Source organism: Aspergillus viridinutans (genome assembly GCF_018404265.1).
Source record: "Aspergillus viridinutans IFM 47045 DNA, scaffold_15, whole genome shotgun sequence".
In the NCBI taxonomy this organism is placed as follows: Eukaryota; Fungi; Ascomycota; class Eurotiomycetes; order Eurotiales; family Aspergillaceae; genus Aspergillus; species Aspergillus viridinutans.
The window spans coordinates 266,737-284,957 of NW_025091231.1; the positions used below are offsets into that span (position 1 = coordinate 266,737).

The 18,221-nt window shown below is 36.1% G+C and overlaps 1 protein-coding gene across 1 annotated transcript; it reads right to left on the reverse strand.

The window, feature by feature from the left end:
• Positions 1–10,282: 10,282 nt before the first annotated feature.
• Positions 10,283–11,638, reverse strand: Aspvir_003429 (uncharacterized protein; the record flags this gene model as incomplete). The annotated part of the gene is made up of 4 exons (XM_043275012.1): positions 10,283–10,706; positions 10,754–10,977; positions 11,030–11,049; positions 11,107–11,638. The coding sequence occupies 4 exons, from the start codon at positions 11,636–11,638 to the stop codon at positions 10,283–10,285; spliced, it is 1,200 nt and encodes a 399-aa protein (XP_043130947.1).
• Between the last annotated feature and the right edge of the window lie 6,583 nt (positions 11,639–18,221).

The window sequence follows — 18,221 nt, forward strand, 5'->3', positions numbered from 1 at the left end:
GACCTGTGGCCGTGCATACAAGCGCCTGAACGTCAGGCATCAGCACGACCGGCGGCCCTTATGTATGACGTCTTTGGTCGTTCCGTTATCCAACAACCCCGCATACAAGCGCCTGAACGCCAGGCATCAGCAAGATTGATATAGAGATCGGTCCGAGCCACATATATAGAGTACTAGTCGGTCGAGCCATGTGGGCATACGAAGAATAAAAACGCACGCTCGCTGTAACATGGGGACACGATTTTCTAACCCTATTTCCTTTTGCTTTTGATGCCGTCGTTTCTGCAATGGGGCTGCTACCCCGATGCGACAATGGCAAGAAGCACATCCGTGTGACTCTGATCAGGCAGCGGGCGTATGTTCAACTTGTATCAAAGGCAGTGCCATGATGACAGTGTCAAGTCCGTTGATGAAACCAGGCTCAGGTCGCGCGCACAATCCCACGGAGACAGAATAGCAAGGACACGGCCTTCGTTCAACTACCTTTCGTTTGACTCATGTTGCTAACGAGAGAAGCCTCCCTTAGCAACAGACAAAGACGGTAACCAGGTCAGCCTGACGATCATGCACTCAAAGTCAATGCGAGCAGTAACAAGTCAGTAACGTCAATCGACACAATCGCTGTCATCCGGGGACCGGAGGATACATGCAGCGTCGACGCGAAGACTCGACAACCATGCTCACAGAAGAGATACAGAGACAGACAACCGACGAATCTTGTGATATGTTCGACCATGAGTTGTACGTCCAGGGCCACGACGTATGAATCAACTGGGCCAACAAAGTCAAACAAGTTCAGTTCCTTCAATCACGCACAATAGCCGCAAGTGCCGAGCAGTGAAACGAGGAAAAGGCCAAGCGGATGGGGACACGAAGCCAGTCAATCCTCAAAACCACGCACAGTAGCAAATATCAGCCGAGCAGTGAGACGAGAAGAAAACGAAGCAGAGTCTGCTTCAATTTTGTCAATTCTCGTGGAACCATGCCGTTAACGACAGAGACAACTACCCATGGTGGGAATCGAACCCACTGCACAAGACGGGGCAATGGTCTTGGCCACCCAGCACGCTCTGTCAACACGCCACCCGGGTTTGGTTTGAGGAAATGTAGGATACTGACTTTCATGCTGACACACGACATGATTCTGATTGTGCCAACATGCTTATTAGTAGCCAGATGATTTGGGTATTAGAGGCATACAGCAACCGACACCCGCTCATGACTTCATGAGGGAACTTGTCGTCGCCGGGGTGTAATACCCTTGGCTCAAGAGAATGAGAAAGAATTAAGGAAAGGAAAGGAAGGGAAAGAAGAGAGAACACATTGACGAAATAAGAGGTCGATTGAAAACAGGAGGAGCTAGCTCGAAACGCGTCAATACAAACACGAGACGTGAAACGCGACTGCACTGAGAGATACAGGATAAGGAGTATCGTCAGATATCATCTAGACAATGAATAAGGACACAATTTCTAAATGAGATCAAGCAACTGCTATACATTCCACAGAGCTTGGTTGTCGTCGTCGCTGCTCAGGAGACATGGCAGGTGTGGTGGAGCAGGAGAGGGTGGAGGAGGGAAAGCTTGAGTGGGGAGAGACAGGATTTAAACTGGCCGGGCCTAGACTGGCTTACCCACCCCACCAAACCACACCCACCCCACCCAATCCACGCTGTGGGTTGGATAAGGGTTGGCCCTAATCCAACCCATGTGGATATGGATGAATGATATCCAACCCACATAGGTATGGATAACCTATTTAGGTGCATATAACTAGTAGAATTTAGTAGGTGTATAGACTTAGTGGTTTATCTAAACCTATCTAATTAATTAATTTTCTATATCTATTAGTCTTCAAAGTAATCAGTGGTAAGAAACTAATTATTAATAACTATATTTTTTAGATATATTATTTTTAGGTTTCTAGAATCTAGCATTAAGAGATTTAATAGTATATAATAATTAAATAATTAAAAACTTAATTTAGAGGCTAGCTACCTTATAATAGTCTAGATAGGTACTATTATAAAGGGAATATATAGGAGCTAGAGACTATAGCTTAGTAGACTTAGTAAGCTATATAGACTTTAGAGCCTTTATAGACTTTATAGGCTTTACAGGCTTCTTAGGCTTTATAGGCCTAGTAGGCTTAGTAGTCTTAGTAGATTAAGGCTTAGAGGGTTGAGATATAACTAGCTTAGAGAGTTAAGATATAATTAGCTTAGAGTATTAAGGTATAACTAGCTTAAAGAGTTAAGATATAATTAGCTTAGAGAGTTAAGATATAACTACCTTAGAGGGTTAAGGTATAACTACCTTAGAGAGTTAAGATATAACTAGCTTAGAGAGTTAAGATATAACTTACTTAGAGGGTTAAAGTATAACTAGCTTAGAGAGTTAAAATATAACTTACTTAGAGGATTAAAGTATAACTAGCTTAGAGGGTTAAGGTATAACTAGCTTAGAGAGTTAAGGTATAACTTAGTTAGAGAGTAGTAGTATAATTATAGATCTAGTATTACTATTACTATTTATATTATAGAAGAAAGTAAAAGTATTATTATTAAGGAAATTAGAATTCTTTTTATTACTAATATATATTACCCTTATTATATTATCTACCTTACCTACTAACTAATTATAGTAGTAATATAGATCCTAGTTCTAAAGTGGTTTCTTAGACTTAGAGATATTATATAACTTAGTATAGTCTTAGGTAATAGCAAACCTATTAGTATATATCTAGATTATAGTTAACTTAATAATAGATATATATAATTAAGCATAGTAGTAGTAATAAATATCTTAAGTATTATTAAAAAGCTATTTAATACTAATACTACTAGAAGAGATAGCTAGAAAGTCTAATACTATATAACTTAGTATTAGAAATTATCTAGCATTCTATTACTACTAGTCTAGGATATCTATATTCCTAGGGACTTCAGTGCCTAATCTCTTAATATTAGATTTAATAATAGTAAGCTAGGAGATTATATCTTTTTAGAGATAGGTCTCTAACTCTAGATAGAATTAACCTAACTAAGATAACTATTTTTATTACTATTTCTAGATCTTAAAGATAGCCTGCTATAGGCCTTCCTTTTACTTTAGCTAGGTGGAAGGGGTAGTATTATTAGGATATAAAAGATAATAGTAATAAAAGAGATCCTTAAATACTATAGAATACTTCTTATACTAGTTAATCTACTTCTCTACCTAAGAGCTATCCTAAAAGATTAATAGCTTCTAGGATAGATTAAGAATTATTATAATAGTATATATATATCCTTCTTCCTAGTATATATAGCTATAGTACTTCTTTAGCTTAGTAAAGGCTACTTATAATATCTTAATAAGATATCTTTTCTAAGGGTTCCTCTTCTTCTCTAATCTTTTACTTATATCTTTTAGATAAGTAAATAAGATATTATAGACTATATATATATTATATATACTAGGTCCTAATATTAAAAGATTTATTATAAAGGTATAGAATAGATAGAGAAGTTTAATAAGATATTTAAGATACTTCTACTTAGTATCTAAGAGATAAAGATACTTAATAAGCTTCTCCTAAATATTAATAAAAATATTTATCTCTTTCTTTAGTTTTAGTGTATAGTAAAGCATTAAGTATATTAAATTCTATTATATCTTATAGTTTTATAGAAGAAGATATATTTAAGATTATTAACCCTTACTAATTTAAATTTAAATAAACTTATTATAGTATTATAGACTTATATTTATAAACTTCACAATCTTCTAAATCTATTAAGAAAAAATTATTAGAAATCTAATAATAAGAGATTTCTAGATGTCAAACCTTCTTAAGAGATTATTTTAAGCTAGGTAGGCTATAAAGCTATAAATTATTATTTAACTATTTTTTAATCTAGTTATCTTCTAATTTAATTTTTAACTAAGTTAGGAAAGCTCTTACTATAAGCTAAAGGATATAAGCTAGGTAGGGTATATATTAGATCTTTTATATAATTTATCTTATTAAATAAGAAGGTAACTAGAGTATACTTATTAGTTATAAATTAAAAATTATCTATTAAAAAGAACTTAGTCCTAGCCCTTTCTTAAGTTTAGTTAGTAGTTTCTTAATCTTATCTAGTAATACTTTTATTATCTTTATATTATTACTTATATTATTAGTGGTGATAGCAAGCACATGAGATTAAAGATTATAAAAAGAAAGAATATTAATAATTATTTTAGTAAGATAGTTTCCTATATACTTACCCTTAATTAGATAAAATCCTAGGAGTATTTCTTAAAATTTAAAGCTTTCATTAATAAAGTAAGTAGTAATAGTAAGAAATAACTTATAGTTAGGACTTATCTAGTAATTAAGAGCTAAGGAGATTTTACTCTTTAGTAAAAGTTTTATAATAAGTTCTAAGTAACTAATAAGAGTAAGTTCTTAGAGTTACTCTATAAGAGTTATATAAGTAGGAATATATATATTTAGATTTGCTATTTAAATTATACATCTAAATTAGATATAGTTAACTATGTAAAAGGGGAGTTAACAAGTAATAATAAATTAAAGAACCTAGTTAATCTATTTCTCTAGGGTATAGATATAATCCTAATAATTAGTATAGAATCTAATAATAAGAGATTAAGGGCTAAACCTTAGTGATAAGATATTATTATAAATTCCTATCTAATTTATAGATATTATAAGAACTATTATATTTCTTTATATAAATATAAAGATTAGTTATCCTATTTTTTTTTAGGAAGTTTAGATAAGTAAGTAGAGTTCTATACCTATTAACTTAGTAATAATATAAGGGTTTACTAGAAGGGATACTTATAACCTCTATAAAATAATCCTATACTTCTACTTAACTACTTAATCCCTATCTTAGTTTAATCCCCTCTTTTACACAGGCTTTAGCACAAGATATTTTATTTTACTAAGTATAGAAGTCATCATGCAGCTTAGTATTTATTAGATAAAAAAGTACTTAATACTATTTTTTATATCCAGGGGCTTATTCAAGTATTAATAAGATAATAGTAGATTAAGTAGAGGTAAGGGCTATAATCTTAGTAGGTATTACCTCTAAAATATAATTATAAATAAATTAAGATATAGAAGAACTTAGCCTAATTATAGATTAGCTAGCTTAGGCCTTAAAGAAAGACTATATATCTAACTATATATTAAATTCTTAAAGAGCATCAGCAGATAGTAATAGAGATAAAAATAATATTTTACTATAGGGATAAAGGAATTATTATTAGGGATAATTAAGATACTAGAAAGTTAGGAAATAGTAGCTAAGAAAATTTTTAGGTAAGTAGATTTCTTATTTCCTATACTAAAGAATAATTATCCTAGTCTAACCCTAAGCTAAAATCTCCTAATAAGAGATTAGGACCTAGTTATTACTTATTTTATAAATAAATAAATATAAGCTAAACCTACTAGATACTAAATCTCCTAACTCTATTACTAAGTTATTAAAACCTCCTTTAAKAGAAATATATATATAAAGGACCTACTATTACTGCTAGTATTTTAGATTCCTTCTTTTACTTCTTTAATGTATTCCCTATACCTAAGGAAATATTAGTTAATTTACTAAATTCTCTTATTAAGAGATTATAATTATTAATAGAAGTATATACTATCTATAGAGGTTAAGTTAGATTACTTTAGTAGCTTAATAATAATCTTAGTAGCCTTCTTTATATTTTTATAATAGTTCTTTAGTTTATCTAATATAGAATCACTTTCAGTAGGTTCTGCAGCTAGAAAGCTAGGAATCTCTAGATTAGCTAGAATATTAGTTAATCTATATAGAGTATATTACCTAAGGTCCTTATTAATAAAGTTAATTTATAGGCTCTAGCCTACTTCTAAAAGTATTAAGGCTAATTCTTTAAGGACTATACAGGCTTCTATATATATATTCTAGGTAAAATTAGAGAATTCTCTTATTAGGAGATTTTATAAAATATCTTTAAATTAATAATATCTTCTCCTCCTATAGTAGTACCCTTATCTAGAGTATTAATTATTACTTTCTTAAGTATATAATAATATATTAATATACTAAAGACTTCACCCTCCTATATAAAGATATCTTTAATATCTTTATTATATAAGATAGGAGTTCTCTTAAGTATGCTATTATCCTTAAAATTTAATCTTATAATTAAATACCCTTAGTCACTTTTACCTATAGCTTTAATCTCTTTATCCTAGGAAATATTAGCCTAAATCTCTTATTAGAAGATTTAATTACTATACCTATATTAACTTATTATTAAATTAAGCTATAATCCCATTAAAATAGGGACCTATAAATTTAATAAAAGTATTCATAATACATGCCTAATTATAATAGTAGAATTACTAGAGATATATAATTTTATTATTCTTATACTATTATAGTCTTTTTTTAAAATCCTTCTTAGTACTCTAAGTAGTAATAATAGGGGCTTCTAATTTTACCTCTTTTAAAGCTATAGGAATCTTGCCTTTAATCTATTATAATAGTTAATTATAATCTAGTAATAAGAGATATTCCTCTTACTAGTGCTATATCTAGATTTTACTAAAGAGGATCTGAATCCACTGCTCTCTATAGCTAGTATATAAGTTTCTAAGTATGTTTAAGCAGATCTACTTTATTATTAAATAGGCAGATATAACCAGGTGCTAGGGTGGAGTCCTAGAACTAATTCTTTATAATATTTATATCTTATATAAATATCTTAAATATATTAGATGCTCCTGCTAGAAATATAAAAGACTTATTAACCTAAAATATTATATAAATTAAAATCTTCTTTATAATCTTACTAATCTTATTCTACTTAACTAGTATTAACCTGCATCTTTATAAGTATGTTTCAGAAACTAATAATAAGAGATTTACTATTTATTAAAGGAGAGTAGACCTCTAATATATCTATAGTATACTATATTATACTTATCCTTATCTAGCACTATTAAAAATCCTAGATGTTAGTAGGTGTATAAATAGTAATTAATTTTAACTAGTATCTATAACTTTAACTATATGGCTAAGTTATTACTAATATTCTCTAGTAGTTTTAGGAAATTAGGGAGGTTTCTACTAGTAAAATCATCCTTTAAGGGGTAGAATAGTATTATCTAATATAATCTATATATCTTTTTCTCTACCTTAATAACTCTATCCTAATCTTTAAGACTTACTAATATAGTTATATTACTAAAGATAGTAAGGCAGTGCCTCTAGAACTAGTTAAAGAAGGGGAGATAAATCTAATATTAAGAGAATTAGTATTTATTAATAAAATCTTTAACTCTTACTTATAAAATTAAGCTTTAGAGATATTAGTATTTCTAAGTAATCTAGATTAGTATAGTACTAGCTATAGCAGGTGCTTATATAAAATTTTACTTATTTATAAAACTTTAAATACTAGAGAAGAGATAGTAGCTAAGGTATATTTTCTTTATTAATACTAAAAATAGGGCTAGCCTATTTTTTAAAGGACTTTAGTTAGAGCTTATATACTTTATAATTAGAGAGAAGACTATTAATAGTATTAATAATAGTATATATTAACTTACTATTAGTATTTATCTTATATATAATCTCTCTATTTACCTAGAGTCTCCAGAGGCAGCCTTTATTAAGGGAATCTTTATCCTAAATATTATAAGCTTATAAAAATTCCTATCCTAAGTTAGCTCTAACTTAATCTAAAATCTTTTATTAAGAGATTACTTACTCTACTATCTAGTATTTTAATAAAGTTCTTATTCTAATTAATATTACCCCAGAGGGCTATATTAGTAATATTATAGTATAGGCTAAGGAGGGCCTCTTAGTAATACTATCTAGCCTATAGGATTAGTAAAGATATATTAGGGACTTTATATTTAACCTCTAAAAGTTCTATAGTCTATAGTTTAGACTACTTCTATAGATCCTTAAGCTTTATAGTAGTTAGATCTTTATTATTATTATATTACTAGAAAATCTACTTTAGATAGATATTAAAATTATCTTTACTTAGTATTACCTATAGTCTGTCCTTAATTATATATTTATAGATATTAGTTATAAACTCTTTCTTTAGGTACTCTATATATTTCTAGTTTAGACTTTTATTACTGCCCTTCTTCCAGACTAGGTTTAGATAGTAAATATTAAAAATAATTATACCTAAGAAGCACTTATCTAACTTTCTTATAATCTTATCTTTACTAATCTCTACTTCTAAAACTAATAGGCCTAATATCTATATAGTAATCTTTCCCTTTCTCTTCTTCTTCTTAGATAGTATATTAATAATTTAATTCTCTTAATAAGAGATTAAATAAGATTCTAATAATGAGAGAACTTAGTAATAAGAAAAAGGGGAATATAATAATTAAATACTATAACTAATTAAGAGATTAAAAAAATTATAATTTTATAAAATTAAAGAATATAAAGAAGAAGAGGTTCTATAAGGCTAAAAAGTATTCTTATTAATAATTTAATACTATTACTATATAACCTTCCTATTAGTAGTATTTAATAGTAAATATTCTTAAATAGAATTAGCTTTTCTTCATATTGTACTTAATCAATTTGAATAGGATAATAGGTAAATAAATAAAGAAAGTTTAATATTTAATAAGTTATATAACTATAATATAATATAGTTGCTTAGTAAGCATTCTCTTATTAAGAATTTTATATAGATACTATTATTAGATACTGCTATGAATATTTTATATACTAAGTATACTATATTCTTTATATAAAATATATTAAGTAATTTAGATCTCTTATTAGGAGATTCTTAATATAGCCTTTATTAGTTTATATTATTTTGATTTAGAATAGCTCTAGTTTATAAAGGTATTATATTATTAGGCTATTTATATATATTATTTATATATATCTTTATTATCTCTTAATAATAGTAAAATATAATATTTTTATCTGTATATTATCTAGAATTTATATAATCTAGAGGGAAGCTATTCTTATATAGTATAATACTTTCTTCTTTTAAGGTATATTAATTATATTATTTAGGTAGAATATTAAATTAAAAATTATTTTTTATTAAATAAGTAGATAAAAAGAAGTTATTAATAGATTAAATATAAGCCTTCTAAATAGTAAAAATTAAGTCTATACTACTAGACTAATTATTATTATTATATAAGTATAGAGAGTAGTGTATTTTTTCTATCCCTTAGTAATATCTCTATAAGTAGGCTAGATATATCCTGCTTATTAAGTTTCTAGGGATATTTAGGTATTATCTAGGCTGTAAAATACTATAGGGAACTATATTATTTATATAAGTAATAGATTTACTAGGAAAAGTATATATATTTAATACTAAACTACTTAGTTTCTAATAAGGTATAGATTCTCCTATTTCTACCCTATGCTACTAGGCCTTAGTATTTAGAGAAATACTAATTTACTAGCTTATATAATTATACTTATAACTTATAAGTTTATAACTCCCCAGCAGCTTATATATAATAATCTCTTAATAAGAGATTATAGTATACTAATTAAGTCATATATTATAATGAAATTTTTATATATAAAGTAAATACCTTTTAGATCATATTAATAGTAATAGGATTTATACTAAGAAGCCCTAATATTTAGTATAGTAGTAGAAACTAGCATAGTAGTAATTATAGTATAATAGCATAAGAGTTAATAGGCTATTAGCATATATTAGTAATAAGATTAATAGGTTTTTAGGTTATAGTTTATCTATAGTATCTATAATATTCTCTTAATAGGAGATTATTCTGCCTACTAGAAGTAATATAGTTTAAAATCATATACTACTTATAGGTAAAAGAGATTACCTATAATCCAACCTATATAGATTAGAAGGTGGATAACTAAGGTCATGGGTTTCCCCAAACCCATATAGGTTGGGTTGAACCCCTTGTGGATCAACCCATATCCACCCCACAGCCAGTCTAGCCGGGCCGCAATTGTGGGACTAGCCGTTTTCACCTAGCGCGAATTAAGCGAAGTCATGGATTGAATACCAAGGTACATGCTCATTTTCTCTTCATTATTCTGCTTAATTGTGACAACATTATGCGTAATTGACTTGACGTTTACCAGTGCTTGCGGCAGAAAGATCATCGGTTCGTCATAAAGTAGGCTCGTCGCAGACAGCAGGTTTAGACCTGCGGTTTCCCATAGATATGAAGCTATGATTGAACGAAGTGAAGAATATGTGAATCTCCTTGATATGCACGACTTTCTACTATTAACGGTCTATACTAGCCTGGATCCGTCGACCGCTTTAGCATAACGAGAACTCGTAGCCGAGAAGAACATGTTCCCTGCTACAGCGATGATCAATCCCCGAGCGTAGACCAACTGTGTTGTTGTCGTACTCTTCGCGTTGCGAAGAGACTCATATTCTTCGCCCATCTGCCGCTCGGTATCCAATATAATACCACGAAGAATCGACTTGGCCAACGAAGAGGAAACATTCGTCAAATCTTGTACGACCTTGACAGCGTTGAGAAGAGGTTCTCCGTGCTCTTTTTCGGCGATGACTTCCTTAGCATACGAGTATAGATCGTTGGTCAATGCATAATGTTTCGCGCAGAGAGGGCTCAGGCGCTCAAGAGCTTGTTCATCTTGATATGTGACTGAGATATCCGAGGCGAATACCGTACTGCGAAAGACGAGGCTAGAACAGTTAGTGGCGAAGCTTAGCAAATGATCACAGCAACCTACTAAGCTCCCACATCCTCTATCCGATGCTTCAGGTAGTCCATTAGTGTCGGGAAGGCTTTGCTGGGTTGTATCGTCTGTGGCAGAGACCCCCACGATATCATAGCATCCAGAAATCTCCTGCCTTGCACAGTGTCCTCAGACATGACTTCCTGGGCTACCATATCAAATCCGGTATGAGAATGTCGCTCATTATTGTTATATGCATTCGGAATGGTTGCATCGAACTGTTATTGATAAGCACTTAAAGATCTGGATAGGACTGGCGCGAGGTCATACATTTCCCGACTCAACAGCGTCTGAAGCATTATAAACAGTGGTCAGATTCGTCACACTACACTATCGGCTCTACTTACCATCATGTATGAAGATGAGTGTATAAGCCCTCGCCAGAGCTCTCGTTCTCGATAAGCTTCCTGTTGGGACAACATTCACAGTGAATGAGACAGCCGCATCGATCACAGCTTGGATGTACTTGTCAGAGACATTCTGTGATGGCGTGACAAAGATCGCTCGTATCAAATCTCTTGCAGCCTCTTCCGCTTCCGTCCAGTACTTGGACTGCAGCGAGGCAGTGAATGAGGTAACCCATGGTATGCTCAGGCTAGACGGAACAATGCAATTCGCATGTCGCAGTTCGGGCGAGTTGGCGACAGCTTGAGGGTTGAGAAAGGAGAAGTATGGCCGTGACGACAAAGCTGATTGGTTTTCAACGGGGTCGAACGCGTATAATATCTTTCTGATGCAATTCCTATTGCCCAGCTCCGATACCGAAAAGTAGCGAGAGTTATGCGACGCGCACAATGAGGATACGTATTGGTTTCTCCGCCATATCGATGTGCGTCTCACTGTCAAAGGTGATATATAGGGACGCAAAGTGAAGTACATGTTGCCATGAACTTGGAGACCCGAGGGGAACGCGTCAGGGTGGACGCGTTATTGATTGTCCTACTCAGGTACCGTCTTACAAAATCTAAGGTACTCAACTTCAAGAAGACGGCGTCAAATCATAATCACGGAGTGTCTTGTCAATCAATGGCATAAAATAACTACCCCATTCCCTTCTGCGTTCGATTCAGAATGCCATGAGTCCATGACATAGAGATACTACGGCGGACTGAATGTACAAAACCGGCCAAAACTTTTTTTTACTGTCGTCTGCTTGTATTACCTATAGCCACTATTTCCACAGTAACCCTGAACAGCATGTATACCATCTAGTTCCTTGGGAACTTGGAGCCGTACGCAGAGAGGAAATAGACGAGGCGGAACACTGACGTCATTGGGCATACTATGTATAGAAGTCAAATGGTGGCCCTTGGAAACCCCTGAATCCATACCTTAAGATTCTGAGCGGAGCTGGGCCCTCACCTGAGCAAACACTAAGGTACAGAATGTGAATAGGCACTATTTAACTGTACCAACCACTCACAAGCGGTGGGTCAGTTACCGCATAGTTATTGGATACGATTGGCTGGGGCGGTATATGAGTAAATCCGAACCCGGATCAAGGGACTACCAGTCATAAAAGAGAGCAATGGGCCAAGCTATCAATCTTGACCAATTTGCTCGCCAGAACGGCGCCATAACCTTCACGAGTCTTTGATCCAATGCCGTACTTCCAGCTGCCCCGGTGGTCTACGTGGGCTTTTTCCTGGTGGCAATTCGTTTGGCGATCATTTTCCTGTCTTTTAAGCTCTTTGACCCTAGCAAAAAAGTCACCAGATGAGGACGTGGAGGAATGCAGACGAACAATACTGCATGATGTAAGCCTACATCCTATGCTTTACGGCCCGTTCCTTACTGATGTGCGGATAGACATCTAAAACAAACAAGCCCATCAAGTCTCCCGAACCTTCTGAGCGTCCGACCGTTATCACATATCGACATGTCCAAGTTCGATCTGATGCAGAGCTTCCAAAACCAGCGTTCGGCGAAATTATATATATCGCAAAAGGTGAATTCTTGACTAGGGGGGGAACTGCGATCCTTGAGCGACTCTCATCAGGGGAGGTAATAAAAACACCAACGCCGAACCCTTTTTTTCCTAGGGAAGAAGATGACTGCCGACGAAATATGCGTTGTGAAGCTCAAGTCTATGAAAGGGTCGGTGAACACCCACGCGTGCCCAGATTTATCAAGTGGGACCAAGCTACCTGCTGTCTTACAATGGAGTATCTGGAAAATGGGAATCTTCGAGACTATATCAGAAAACACCATATGACAATTACGTCCGAGCTTCGCCTCAGATGGGCAAAACAAGCAGCCGAAGGTCTCCAAGTTCTTCATTCCGTTGATGTTGTTCACTGTGATATCTCTCCAAGAAACTTTCTGTTGGACGGTGATCTCAACCTAAAAATATCTGATTTTGCAGGCTCGTCTCTATCTGGTTCTATGCCGTCCGCTTATTCCAACACCCGCTATCGACATCCAGATAGCGACTGGGATATTCCTCGCTTTGAGGATGATATATTCGGCCTGGGATCGTTGATTTACTTCATTATGACTAATAACTATCCTTATGAAGAGGTCCCTAGTGACGAGGTGGAAAAGCTTTATAAGTGCCAGCAATTCCCTGAAGTAACCCATCTCACATGTGGAGGTATAATTGAAAAATGCTGGCATTATCATGTAGACGCTGCTCAGGTGTACAACTATTTCGAGAGACTTATGAGCAATTGAGAAGTTCCTTAGCTGCGTTCTTTCCACATTTCTCCCTATAACAATTTTCGCCTCACTCTGTATTTGTAGACCCCTCGGCCAGCTCAAGAACAAATTATCGAGTGTCATGCTCCGCGTAGCCCTCGTCTCTATGCATCGGGCATTGGTTGCGACTGACAGTTTGACCAAAATGGATTTCAGGCGGATTTTCACAAGGTTGTTGAGTTGTTGAGTACTGCGGACAATCACTTGTTATGAGATCGCGAGAGACTCTAGTGCATGATGATGGGCAGCGAGCGTAGCGTGTGGTAGTAACATGGATTTTGCACATCTTAAACTCCCTCTGTTAGTTCTGAAACAGTGCTGCATTATAGAATAATATTTACCTTGTTTTAAGTGGAGCTGATGGATATTTGCTATGGAAAGTTTAATGGTAAGTTTTGTCAATGTTCCATAGTTTGGTGACCTTTATATAATAAAGACACTTACCATCTGATGTAGTCCTTAGCCCCCGCCTCATCATATTGGCACAGAATCAATGGCAAGGCTGATGATTCTGTCGGCGCAATGCAAAAGTGCACTTATTTTTGAGAAGTTCAAAACACCCTTGCCAACTGCAAACTTCTAGCTTACTTAACCATCCAAGAGCAACTAGCATTTCTCCTTGCTATTTTCCTCCTGGTCAATGACTAGCCACCACAAATTTTGTTATGACATCGACAGGCAAATCTTATACTCATAGATTGCTTCTTTCCTTCTTGATATTCAGCCAGATGACGGGGAGCTCCAGGTCCGAAAAATCTTCTTTTTTTTTGGGGGCACAATCTGTCGCCTAAAACCACGTCACAAGATGACAAGTTTCAGACTATAAAATATCGATACTCAGGTCACGTGTCACTTGGGCACTGGTTGCCCCACGTTATCAATCATCGGAAGAGACAATCAACACCATGTTCTCCTCCATAAATATCTATGTGATGTCCCGAAGAGAACAGTTTACGAACGGTCTCTACTTATAGCAATACTTCTACCCCCCAGCAACATTTAGTCGGCATCGTCATAACCCTCAGAGGTTTACCGTGTTAAAGTTAAACCAACGAGTAAGTAGCGAGAATCGACATTCTAGCGGTCTTTGCTCACATCTTTACAGACTCACCCTCACTATAGTTCATGAGAATTGCCGATGCGAACCTGAGGCGCCGAGCTGACGGTTAATTTTATCTACCCTTTGGGGCAAAGTTCTGAGTGCTCCACATTCGACAACGAGCATATCTTATGATGGGAGAAAGTTTACAAACGCTTGATGTTACAAGCATCGCAGAAGACAATGACGAGTTGAAAAGATTGTTTCTCAATAAGGTCCGCAAAGCCCGTCTTGTATTTCCTACCCCATCACACATGATTGATGGCATGCAGACAAAATATCATGGCTGTTCCTTGGAAGGTGAAGATTGGCTGATTCCCGCTCCGCTTCCTGCTCTGGTGCGAGGGCCTTATGACCATATCACGGCAATAGTCATCAATATGAGTGCTGGAGCTGGTCGTGTCGATATCATGCTCGCTAACAACTATGTTGACCATTATGAGACTCAAACACATGGACAAAAGAAAGCAATGCTGGTCTTCTTAAACCAGGGCTACTACTGTTGGTGGATGGGAAATGCTGCAGTTAAGTTTATCAATCGCGATGAATGATGCAGGATATAGGATGCGTTTCCCACCATTAGCTTCTGTATTTCTTTATAATGTCTGCGCATATTTGGAGCGGTATAAGCATCAACGGCTGCGGTTGTGGCACATTGGGTTTGGGCAGGACTATATTGAATTGATAGCCATTTCCTTCTCGGACGGATTGAAGAATGACTTCGGCTCCTGCTTCCGTAAGAGGTATATACCAGAAGGACCCTAGAGATAATTCTGAAATAATGTTTTAGTAAATTGATAGCTTCCGTATAAGGCGAGCCTTACCTGCCATACTAGACTCATTCTGGGATTTGACTGGACTCTCTTCAGGCCCATCAGTAAGGCTAATCCTTGCTGGGAAGTGAGACGCACACCTACCCTCAGATCGAGGCTCTCCAGGTACCAGAACATGTTCTGGCTGCTGCGGGGAGAAAGCCTCTTGCTCTGCCCGTTGAACATTCTGTTGCTCTATAAATATCGTTAACTCATGCTTATGAAATATTGCTCTCGACGAACCTCGGCGAAATCGCTTCTCGGGCTGTGTGTTGTGCAAGTTATCCATACTGAATTCGAGATCATGGTAGCCTAGCACCAGTGGTCAGTAACCCGAAGAGGTAGGGAAGGGGCCACTTACGTTTCTTGAAAAGTCGGATATCTGGGAGGTCTGATTTCTCAACAATCGCTAACTGTATTTCCTTACGAAAGATCCAGTCTAGCGGAAGAGGCGTAGTCCCTAGGTATTTAGTTGCATTCAGCACCAGGTACTCAAATTCTGTACGGTTCATTTTGGTTATATCCAGAGGCGTATAGGACATAGCGATGAACAAAAATGTTTTGCAGTCTAGATCTCGTAATTGCTGCCATCGTGACTCCGACGTGGAGTTAGTATTCACTCTGCTGTACAGAGCATCGAAGAACTTGCAAATTCGGCTTTGTGCATTAGGAAGAGGGACCTTTGGTCCAGACCTCAGTATGGAAGATGCGGTTTTCTGTAGCGCATGGTGGACAGCAACCTGTGCCGATAGTCGCGAACACTTTGCTTTCAAGCTATCAAAAGTGGCGTCGTCAAAGCTAGTCTCCCATAACTGTTCACTGACTTGATCCAATGACTGTATCAACTGGTCGACTGCCATTTTCGAGGAGATCGACAAGTGCAGAATGTAGGGAAGAATTGAAAACTCTGAAATACTATTGCTGTCCGAGATTTCTTATATCTAACAGGTAATAGGCATTTTCGAGGGCGGCGTGTCATTTCTTGGCAAAATAGTTATTTTAATCCTGCTGCAATGCGTTGAAATTCTCAGAAGACAAGGGTCAAATGAGATTTTCGGAACCTATTCTTTACACCGAAGCTAGCGGATACGGACGTAAGTTCAACAACCAAGCATCCCATCTATCCATGGACTGGAAACAGAGAACCTGTTAGGGTGGAGTTGTGATATACCTGCATATGGGCACATTTGTCGGTCATGAGCCATACTCATATTGGAATGGCTAGGCACCGCAAATCCAAGTTTGAGGCCTCCATTGCATATGGAATAATGAAGGGACGTCGGGATAATTAGTTCTGAGAGATTGCCAATCCAACATGCTCAAGCCCTCCATCGTACACCTTGCGGCACAGTCGAGAATGTAATCATGCATCTCCATCACCTGCTGGTGCAAAGGGTGGAGAGAGAGGCAAGAAACATATCACACTAAAAGATGAGAGATATCCCACATAGTGGTTCACTAGACAATCAGATGAACTTGGAGGCCTGAGTGGAATGTGTCAGGGCGGACGCGCTATTAATTGTCCTGCTCAGGTACTGTCTTACAAAATCTAAGGTACTCAACTTCAAGAAGACAGCATTAAATCATAATAACAGAGTTTCTTATTAATCCATGGCACAAAATAACTACCCCATTCCCTTCTGCATTCGATTCAGAATGCCATGACATAGTGATATGCCACATGATGATAACAAGCTGGACACCTCTTGTCGCCGCGGGCCAAGCCATAGTCCCAGATACCTCCACAACTGTTTCGACTCCTCTTTTACATCATTATTTGGCACGTTGAACGATGATATTGAAGGTCTTACTTTGCAACGCCTTAAGTCAGGACATGGAGCTGCTTAAGAGTCTACAGGTTGCTGGAGCTTATCCGTATGACCAAAGGAGCTCATCTTCTATGTCAGTCGGTCACTAGCTGGCGCGGGAAAGTGTGCGTAGGAGGAGCATCGGGAAGCAAGGCAGAAATCCGTTAGATGAGACCAAGGAAATTAATAGTACTTCGTGTTCCGAGGTAGTCCCTTCTTTTGGTCTTCTCGCTAGACGTTGAAGAAAAAGTCAGTATCTGCTGCCTGAGGAGAAATAAGCTAGACAAACCAGAGCTTGCCCGAAGCTGGCCACTAACTCATCTTCATACTTGCAGTACGCCTGCTCTCGGGGTCCCATGCTGGAAAATGTCGTTGCGATGTCAAAATCGACCCACATTACCCTTTCCGGTTCTCCAGGGACAATGAGGATATTTTTAGGATAAATATCTTGGTGGTGAACTAGAGCATTGTGTATTTGTTTCATGCCCTCTATCGCATGGCGGTAGCGGGCATCTGAATAGTTCTCACAGTTTAGTGTTTCTGCGTGTGGAAGGTACTCGAGCAATATTGCTCTGGGATTGAACTTGTCGTGAGCAAAATTTTGGAGAGCCGGTTGAAACCTGGCTGGATCGACTTGATCAATGAAGCCATAGAAGCAGGGAACGAACCCGCGCTCACATACACTGAACTTTTCTAGATTTTGATAGGCTCTTAATTCACACCGGAACCGGTTTAGATCTCGACCTTTCTTTGTATATCCGGGATCTCCGTTGTCATGAAACTGAAATGTGAGCGACGGTCAGGGACGAAGTATCCTACACTTACAAGTTTCATGGCATACTTGTCCCCATCAATTTCTACCTCAAATATTGAGGAGGCTTCGGAGCACCCGACTTCTCTGATAATTTTTATATTAGATGGTTTGACGTCCAACAACGCACGTTTACTTAGGCGCATTGTCGTTGTATGAGTTTTGTAGGATGTGAAGTAGATCAAGGGGTGAACTTGTGGCTGGCTGAACTACCGCGCACCGCCACGGTGCACTG